Source organism: Impatiens glandulifera, chromosome 8, assembly GCF_907164915.1.
Source record: "Impatiens glandulifera chromosome 8, dImpGla2.1, whole genome shotgun sequence".
Taxonomy (NCBI): domain Eukaryota; kingdom Viridiplantae; phylum Streptophyta; class Magnoliopsida; order Ericales; family Balsaminaceae; genus Impatiens; species Impatiens glandulifera.
This window is the reverse complement of record NC_061869.1, coordinates 40,951,743-40,962,414: the sequence shown is the minus strand read 5'-3', so window position 1 is coordinate 40,962,414 and position 10,672 is coordinate 40,951,743. Positions and strand designations below refer to the sequence as shown.

Sequence of the window (10,672 nt, the reverse complement as noted above, 5' to 3'; positions counted from 1 at the left end):
TTTGTTCTTTGGGAGAGGAATTTGATAAAATTCTTTTCTTGAAGAATGTTTATCACTTGACTCAAAGATATTCCTAGGTCGTCAAAGACACTAAGAGGTCTAGGTGCCTTTGAATGTGTGGTTTTTGTAGGAGTGGTTGTACCTACCTTAGGCTTTGGAGGCTTACTTGTGGTCGTCTTTTGAGGTGATTACTCCTACCAGGCAGTGGTTACCTATCTTACTTCTATCTTTTCCTTTCTTAGGAAATGACTTGGAGGTGGAGTAGTTTTGACTACTTTTCCCTCTCTCCCTTTTTTGTTGATTGCATCATCGATGTTATTACCGATTTTTAGCAATTTCTTTATATTTTTGAAGGTTTTGACAAAGAATTCAACAGAATATCGTTCGTTAACGCTTTCCAATATCATATCGATCTGTCATTGTTTGCTCGGGAGGGAATCAATTACCTCGGCAACAGCTTTACATCTTTCAAAAATAATAATATTAATATTATTTACCTAATACTTAATTTGACATTTGTCTAAATTATATATCTTATGATTTTTTCAGTTACATATTTTTTATTTTTTTATTTTTTTTGTCCCAAATATTATTTTATATTTTTGTATCGATTATTGTTGAAAAGTTTTTTATTATTATTTATCTATTATAAATTGAATTAAATTTTTTTTTATTATGTTTAATTATATAGAAATTTAATTAAAAGTTTATTTTATTAAATTTATTTTGATTTCATAATATATATTTTTTAAATATTCCCTTATATATAAGAATGACTCATTCTCGGAGTAAATTTATGCTATAATAAAAAATAATATTTTGTTAGAGTAGAAAAGGGACATGGCTCCTTCATTTTTTTTTTCATTTTCATTCATTATTTTCTTTTATAAATCTAAAAAAAAGAATAAACTCATGATCATATTTCGTTAAATTTATAATTTTCTCATTATATTATTCAATCTCATTTTAAAATTTTTTTTAAGCCATTTTAATTTTTTTTCAAGGTCACTCTAACGGTAATTTCTGGGTCTGTCCCTGCGCACAATAACAAGAACATGCATATAAGCATAAAGTTTTCAAATTGTATTCATTGGTATTATCTTTGTTGAATTTGAAGATGTTGTTTCTTCCTTACTAGATTGTATTCATAACATAAATGAAAATATAATTTTAAAACAACTTTCTAAAAATTGATTCTTAAAACATCTACCCCGCAACAACAACAAAAATGAACTAATTAATAGTTATAGGATCTTGGAAGAATGACAGTGAGACCAACTGATACAGCAAAAAGGAGCACAAGTACTCCGATGAAGTTGACGATGAGAGCTTCTTGACTCCGGGTAAGAACAAGTATTGTAAAGATCTCCACCAAGCCAGTCTCAACGCTCAATACAACTATCAAGAATATGACAATGCCGAAGAAGACATGCCATGGAGCTAACCTAGCCCTTGCTCCCATTTCTGCTCTTGGCCACCAAAATGAGAAGAATCCAAGAATCCACTGTGGATAAATAAATAATTTTTTTTTTTCATAATTGATACCAATTTTGAGTTAATTGGAGTTTAATGAAAGATTATCACCTGAAAACCAAAGAGAGCGACCGAAGATAAACCAATCCATGAATGGAAGGTGTACAAGTGTTTGCCACTAGTCTCATTGTTGAACTTGAAAACAACATAAATTCCTAAAATCCCACATATAAGGGCGATTAAATGAAGGAGCAGGTGACCTCCCTTTTGCAACTTTCTATTGCCGGCTGGTAATATCTTGTAAGTCATGATAGCTGTCATCACAAGAAAAAATTAAACATTGAAAGATTGTTTACTAAGGATATTCAAATACTCTAAACTAGCTTTACAAGAGAGACAAAACTAATGATAAAAAATAGCAATTTGCAAAAGAGTTTGAAATTAAGAAGTTTTTTTCCTCTCTTTTCCATTTTGAATTTTTTGTTGGTTTTTTGTCTCCACTTTTGTAACAAAAAAATATTTTGAATTGATACTAGTGCAATATAAATTTTCATCCTCTAAAAGTGAAAAACAAATATTTATATTATGTGAGCAAAGAGTATCTTTAGTATGTGATATATGAATAACAAAATCAACTACAATAAGAAGTTGAAAAAACAAACATGAAAATATTAATCATTAAAAAGGATGTTATAAAAATAAAAAACAGATCAATGAAATTATAGATATATGACTTGTTTTACTTTCAAAATGGTGGAAATGAATTTGAAGACAAGTGACTTGACTATACCTTAATTTTATTGGTAGATTTCCACTTTGGACAACTGTCATAATATCATTTTCGTTATTTTACATTTTCTTTAGATTTATGTATCTTAATTCTTAGGGCAGTTTTCTCTTTTACTCTCACCTCTATCTGATTTTTTTTTTATTTTTTTCTGAATTTATTTTATTGCTGAAAACAGACCAACTTCTTTATTTCAACAAACCAATTGAAACAGAACTAAAGCCCAATCGAACTGATCCAAGTGAATGAACCACCGTATTTTAAAATAGTTGAGACCAATTTAATATTTCGGTTAGTTGATTTAGTACCTAACAATCCAAGAGCTAAACTAATTGAGCCGATACTATTAAAATTAAAAAAAGTCTTGCATAATTTGGTTGAACTACCATTAGTATTTTGAAAAAAAAATCTTTTCATGATATGCATTTATTATTATTATTATGATAATTATTGTTTCTATTTTTTTTAAAGTAATTTTAAGTATATACTATTTATTTTGAATTATTAATTAATTTTTTTTTTAATAAAATTAGTTTATAATATTTTGTATTTTTAATATAAAAAAAGATTTTTCACCTAAAATTATTTAAATTTTAAATAAATTTATATTTTAATTATTATTTTATTCAATATTATAATATTTTGAAAATTAAGATGAGAGAAAAAGAAACAATTTATAGACTAATGTATAAGGATGATATGTCACCTTTTAATTGAATAAAAAAAATAAAAATTATTTTTTCTATTAAATTTTCAATTTACTTAGATAGTGACAAATAATTTTATACATCAATATTTTTCATACTTTCTATCATTACTCATTTAAAAATAGTAATATACATAGCATTAAATTTTTAACAAGAATAGATAGGGAATGATGTATAATTTTCTAATTAAATTGAAAGTATGAAAATTTTATCTTATTAATGTTTTAATTCACTTAGAGGGTGACACATCATTCGTTACACATTATTGTCAAAATAATTTTTATTATTACTCATTTAGAAAGAGGAATGATAGAGAATAATTTTTTTGACAAGAATGTATAGAGAATTATGTGTCACCTTATAATGGAATTAAAAATCTAAATTTTTTCGGAAAATTAAATTTTCAGTTCATTCTAGGGGTAAAACATATAGGAAAAGAAAAATAAAATACATAAATGTATATACATAAATTTAAAATTAATAAAATTAAAAATATATAATTTTACATATATTAATATAATTTTCTTATTGATTATTAAATATTCTAAATTATAATTAATAAATATATTTTAAAAATATATAAATATAATTAAAAAATAAAGTAAAAAGAAATAGTTGGAAAATTAATTAATAATTAAAAAAATTAAAAAATCAACTAATAAGATAATATAATAAAATAATTAATGTATTAACTTTTTAATTATTTAAATTGTTATGAGTTATTATTTGAAGAAGAAAAATTGATTGTTATTAATTTATTAAAATATTGTATAATTTTAAATTAAATCATATTTTATATATAAATTATTTAAAATTTCAATAATTTGTAAATATATCTATATTTTTAATTAAAATATAAATTTTATTAATATTGAAAAAAATAAATAAATATATTATAAACTAATTTGTATGATGAGACATGAGTGATAAAGATATAAATAACTATAATTAATTAACAAAATAAATAAACTAATTTAAATAGTAGTAATAAACTTTTAACAGTAATACATATAAAATGAATTAGTTATATAACACAAACACATAAACTTTTGTTTTATTTATTATTTAATTATATTTTTGTGTGAAATAATAAATTAGATCTATTAGACCAAACTGATATTCTAATAAGACTAATAAATCAAATTTGATTTTAAATTATTGTATCGTTGACCGTGCATTTTCACATACAGACAGAATCAAATCGTCTAGTTCATGTAAAATTGTGAAAATACAAACCAAATTTTAACATAACTAGTCACAAATATTAATCAAAATAACAAATAGAATCAACATTAATTAAAAAATATCATAAAATATCATAAAATATCAAAAGTATGCCTTATCGAGATAAAATTGAATAGTTTTAACTTATTAAGTGAGATACTATAGATTCATAATAATAACTAGGTTCATGATCACTATACCTTCACCGGCTATCAACAAAAACCCAACTGCCATGAACAGAGGATGCAACTGTTAGAACAAAGAGAGAATTAGTTCAACTCTTATTTGTAGTTCCCAACTAAACGAAGAAAACAAAATCACAAACTAATTATCATTTACATTGAAGATCTTGAACTTGTTTTGTGAGTTAAAAGCAATGCCTTCACGAAAATGCAAAACCCAAATGAGCACAAGCACTGTCACCGATATGATCAGCAATTGTGCAAGAAAGGCAGATGGTGCAGCCGAAAGATTGAAGCTCGAGCTGTTCTTGATCGCCATTATTGATTCCTAAAGTCGGTCAAAAAGAGAGAGCATGGTTTCTATTCTAGGTGTTGTTGGCGCTAACTAAATAGAAGGGTGTTCTTGTTTCCATCAAACTAATATAAACAAAAATTGAAATATATTATATTATGATATTATAATCCAAGTGTTCATAACCTTGAAGATTTCTACAACTCAGATATGAGTCTTCATTATTAAGATTTATATTATATAAGGGTACATTATCATATACATAGATAATCTTTTTCTTTTTAAAATGAATAAATGTATGATCTTTATTATGTAATGAATAAATTTATACAATTAATTTAGAATTCAAGAAAATGTTTAACTTTTCTTTTATATATATATATATATATAATGTCTGTTGAATTGGTCTGGAATAACTTTATACATTATCAAAGAACATAGAAAATATTTGATAATGACAAAGGTGATAAAGTTTATGTTTTTCTTGTTTGCATAATTGCATTGGATGACAAGAAACATTTTTCAAACAAAATGTGGAAAGGTAGGCCGGCTATCATTTATATGGAGCCAATTTCAATGAAGTTTTAGTTTAACATATACTCCTCCAATGTCCTTTTTTTTTTACTTTCTATTACCCAAAATAAGTAATTATCTCGTTACAAATACACGTATATTTATTATGATAATACACCAGAAAGTAATTTTCGAAATACACTAAATATATTAATTAAAGACAAAAAAAAGAAAAAATTTCTTGTATTTGTAGACACCCCAATTTACACATTAGATATCTAATAAACAAAATCTGGTCTAATATAATACTAATGCTTGTTTATTTGATCTGGAAAACCAAAATATAAAAATGTCTTTTGAAAGTCGGCTAAGAAAAGACTAAAAAAACGATGATCCAAAAGACAAATTTCAAAAATGCTCAAGTCTTGAGTCCCCTTGTACTTTTAGAATAACAGACACGTGAAATCGTGAATTTTGAGCATAATATTGCTATTTGAAAATATGTGCAGAAGATGCTCAAAAGAGGAGAAATCGAAGAAACATGTCAAACTAACGAGTCAAGTCGACAACCGACAAGTTGACCCGAGTCAAAGAAGGGTAAAATGCAAGTCAACCACCTATGGGAAGAGTTTGAACGGCCTTTTAAAGGTTTTGAATTTGAAAAAAGTGGGATTATTTGAAAAAGGGTTATTTGAAAAAGGATTATTTAAAAAAGAGGAATTTGCCCATTTGAAGTCCCTTCAAGCTCCAAATAAATTTAAAACTTCACAAATTCATTCTGGCTTCAATAGTTGATAGAATTCGATCATTTTGGATGTTTTGAAAAGAGAAACGATTCCTCTCGATGACTGATTATCCCTATTTCACAATTGTGTACCCAAGATAAACTTAATGTCGACATCACTGTAAAGTGTTTTTATGAAGATCCACTTGGACACCCCTCCACTTACAAGTTCATAAATCGAGTTGTAGTTGATGGAATTGAGTGATTATACTTGGGTTGGGAAGCTGATCCACATAAATTTTGAATGGAACCAGTCCCGAACCCTGGATCGATGACTAGGGAACTCGCCCGATCAACACAAGAGGGTCAATGTTCCAGGTCTGAATCTTAGAAGCTAAATGGAGGTAGGCTATACTTCTAAAAACCATATCTTTAGAATTACTGGACACTTTGGATGTATGAGCTATCATTGAAAAGATCTTTGAGTAAGATTTCCAATAATATCAAGTAGGCCTCCTGGTTCTCTATACAATTCACCCCAAGTTGCCCGTAGTAAGACTGGAGCATGAAATGGCATATCCCCGTGCAATCGTTCTCCTGATCAGCACATACCTTGTTAGCTATTCCTTAAAATACAAAAATTGTCGGAAAGATCCACAACATTCCAATTCATACTCACCCATTATGAGAGGAGTCTTGAGTCCAACTCTTTGAGCATATGAAATATGAAGTCACGGGTTCAGAAACTGCGAAAGGACTGAAGGGTGAATAAAAGATTAACTTTGAAAAATCTTAACTTGAGCTATGATGTACCATTTGGGTTGATTCAAAAAGGGGATTCACATTTATTGAGTTGTGAATCCGCCATAAACATTTCACACCCAATTAATTGAAAAAAAGTCCAGGACGATTTGTTTAAAACAAGGTCGCTAATAAGGATTGGAGCGATAAATACTTGGATTTTAAAAAACAAAAATAAAACAAAAGAGAGAGCAGTTACAAAAATCAAGTTCCGTTCTTGAGATCCAGTGACTCCGTTCCCCTTCGAAGAAGAAGAGAGGATAGTCAGAAGACTACAGAAGAGACCTGCAGCTAGACGACGAAAGGAAGCAGAGAGATTCCTCACGGGCATCCTAGAAATCAATCCTTGCTTATTGCGTGGAAGGTTGAGAAAGTAGTACTTGAAGGCGTTGAAGAGAAGAGGAGATTACATTGGCGAAGACATAGAACAAAGGACGGAAGAAACAGATTCCGGCTAAAACTCCTGCACTTCCGGCGAGCTCAATTCCTCCTTTCATTACATCCTACTTTGCTGCTCAGGTAATTGTCTTTCCAATGTAGATCTTTATACTGTGATTGAGGCATCGGTGATATACATCGATACCAATTGTTGTTAATACATGAAGCTGTAGTCTATTTGATTTATGAGTTGATTGTTAATTATCGTTGTTTGTTGATAGATATATGATTTAGGTGAGTCTAGGTTTAGGCTAAAGTGAGAGCTCCTTTCTGATTCTGAAACACAATTAGAACTCTGCTGAATCTCTGAATGTTTTTTAGCTGTATATGTTGAGGAATTGTATACTGGTCATCTGATTGATCTTTGAAGGATTTAGTTGTGTCTGTATACTAGAGTTCGAATTCAAGAAGTGAAGAACTATATGTGATGTTATATGTGATGTTAGCTGGCTAGTTTCTTTGGAGGCTTTAGCAATCACAGTTTCTAATTAGGCTCATCAGTTTCTAATGTTATCAGAGAGGCCAATATGCCTTTATCTTTTTTAAATATGCTTATATACTTTAATTTCAAATTAATTATTTAATTTGAAATGAAAGTAGTCACTGACCTCTTCCTTCTATTTTAATTGAACCCTAAAACTTTCTGTTAAGACTTGAATCGGTAAACAGTGTGAGTTCTTGATTTTTAGGATCGAGTGGAAAATCTTTGATCAAAGTGTAGCGGAAGACTTATGTAAAGAAGATTTAAAGATTAGGAGAGAAAAAAATGAAGGATGAGAAAAGAATACAGCTAGTCTATAACTTATAGTCCAAGACAAATAGTCAAAACATAAAATACAATTGGGGTGAAGAATTTTTGTTAAGATCGGGATCGCCGAAGGAGACTGGAGTCTCGCAAAGATGAACGTTTACACACACGCCGATTGATAATAACCTTGTTAAAGGTTAATATCGATCTCTATTCTTCACAAGTTGTCACAAACTCTTAAACTGAGTTTAAGTGCAAAATTGTTTGTTTCAACTTGAAGCAACAAATACACGGTTTAAAGGATAGTAAGGGAAAGAATCACAATACAAGGTTTATGGATGTTCGGAGATAAACTCCTACATCACCCCTTCTTCTCAAACCTTTGAGAAGGATATTCACTAGAATATTCAATCCGTTTATAATGCGTACATAGACTTAGTCGAACAACCGATGCTTAGTAACTGCCCATTTTCGACCTTTCAATAAACTCACTATGTTGAACAAAAACAAATTATGTCAACTTACAATACTCACCACTCACACATAATAGGTAATATTGTAATAAACTTGAGTTTCTAACACACACTGTTTCGAAAGCTTAAGCAATTTGATGACAAGGATTCGGGTTTCAAAAGTTGTAAGGTTGAAAAGTGAGCAAGGTAAAAGCAACGTCCTGAAGCAGATGACTTCTATCTTCTTAAGTAGGAAAATATATCAACTGATATATTTGCTTCTTCAACGAATATATTTGCTTGATAGTACACCTTTCTTGATTATGATTGGTTGAGGTTCAGAGTAGTATAGCAGATGTGACATCTTTTGATCTTGTTTGTACTCTGATAATAAGTGAACATGGAATTAATTGGATTAATTATTTCTGAGGAACAATAAACATACAATTTTGTCTTCTAATGATTTGTCTGTCTAGAACAATATGGAAGACAACTGCTCCTAATAGACTTCATCAGACTTACACCAAAATGACAATAAAACAGTCTAGACACGTGAAAGTTGCTCTCTGCAATTACCGGATACGTTATGCATAGCACTGGATTGGAAACTACCGGTTGCGCCTTGTATAAAACCGTTATAACAAATTACCGGTTCCGCTTCTTGAAGTAGAACCGAGCATACTACCGTTAAATAGATGTTACCGAACATATAACTGATATAGAGGAACTACATGTTCCACATATGATAAAACCGAAGTAAGGATACTACTTGTTCCGTTTTATTTATAATACCGAACAGATAACCGAACATTCTACTAGCTACGCTTCTTATATATAACCGAGCAGACTACCGAAAAGACTACTGATCGGACTACCGGACATACAACTGGTTCCGCTTCTTTATATATAACCGATGATGCTACCGATCAGACTACCGATCATACTATCGGACATACTACTCGTTCTACTTCTTTATATATAATCGAGGATGCTACCGATCACACTACCAGACATACTACCAGTTCCGCTTCTTTATATATAATTGACGATGCTACCGATCAGACTACCAGTTCTGCTTCTTTATAAGTGTTTGTAGATTTTGCAACCGTCTTTAAAGGAAATCAGTTTTAATTCCTGGTTTTCTTTATCTTTCACAAAATTAACTTGATTAAGTTCTTTATTATTATAAATAATTAATTAGTCATAATAATTAATTACCTATTTTATCTAACAATTTCTCCCTTTTTGATTATTTAATTTAAATATTCAAAACCTTGTAATCGTTGGCTATTTATATTAAGTTAGTTATCATTTAATTCTAACAATTTCTCCCTCTTTGATAGTTTAGAATAATGTATCAAAGTTAGTTTGATTTATTGAAAACGGTGCTTTAGTTTCTTGCAATTTCTCCCTTTTTGATTGTTTTAACATTAAAACTATCAAAACCAACAATTATAAAATCAGAATTATCATGAAGCATCCCTATTTAATAAACATAATGAGAAATAATGTTAGTAAGGCAAACCAGATGTTTCAACAAGAAAGTACTGATCGTAAGGACATAAAGGAAAAAACATAGAGAGAGAAGAAAGTTTTAGTGTCTCCCTCTTTTCCTTACAGCTTTAGCAGCCCTCTTTTCCATATCTATCCTTAGCCCTGGCATGAAGGAACTGAGTGGATCTCCAGTAACATTTTCACGACCCCTTCCCCTTCATGGAATAGGATCATCTTCAACTATAGACTCATCACCTTGACATAACCTTCGATTTGACCGAGCACTACGTGGAATCTTCGATTGGGGTACTTCCGGTTGAGGCCAATGGTTCACAACTCTATATTGGTGCAATTGCGTATCATCCTCTAGTAAGTAATCCTCTACTACTATAGGTTGTGCGGTTTTCTTTCGTTTAGAAGCTTTGGTCTTTTTGGCAGTAATTGTTGGCATGATTGTATCATCTATATTAATCTCCTCCTAAATACGTCGAGCAGCCTCTTCATCAGCTTGTTCAGCAGCCTTAGCTTTTGTGTTTTCTTCCTCCTGAATACAACGGGCATCCTCTTCACGCTCCCTCAATTTCTCAGCATCGGTAGCACTTTGTGATTTGTCCATCTCGACAAGTTGCGATGATACGACTTCAATAGTATTGAGTGTCTTGTAGATCATGGGTTTTATTTGTCCTAATTTCTACCTCAACTCTTGTCTTAACCCTACCAAACCTTGACTGTGAGAGCTTGACGAGGATGTTTGCTTTCTTTCCATGTCATCCAATCGGGCCATTACAAATGCTTTCCATGGAGCTAGAACGTTCCGGATAATCTACTCAACGTCCG

General features: G+C 30.1%; 1 protein-coding gene across 1 annotated transcript; it reads right to left on the bottom strand.

The window, feature by feature from the left end:
* Window positions 1–1,237: 1,237 nt before the first annotated feature.
* On the bottom strand, window positions 1,238–4,692 carry LOC124913336 (probable ascorbate-specific transmembrane electron transporter 1). The gene is made up of 4 exons (XM_047453929.1): window positions 4,531–4,692; window positions 4,392–4,440; window positions 1,585–1,787; window positions 1,238–1,504 (listed from the first exon to the last, which is right to left on the bottom strand). Exons 1-4 carry the CDS (start codon window positions 4,690–4,692, stop codon window positions 1,238–1,240), a joined length of 681 nt encoding a protein of 226 aa, XP_047309885.1.
* Window positions 4,693–10,672: the final 5,980 nt, after the last annotated feature.

Excerpts from the sequence above, each read along its gene's own strand:
- LOC124913336 (XM_047453929.1), bottom strand. The coding sequence starts at position 4,692 with ATGGCGATCAAGAACAGCTCGAGCTTCAATCTTTCGGCTGCACCATCT. Across the intron at positions 4,441-4,530 it reads ACAAGTTCAAGATCTTCAAT|TTGCATCCTCTGTTCATGGC; the intron begins GTAAATGATAAT and ends TTGTTCTAACAG. Across the intron at positions 1,788-4,391 it reads TTTGTTGATAGCCGGTGAAG|CTATCATGACTTACAAGATA; the intron begins GTATAGTGATCA and ends TTGTGATGACAG.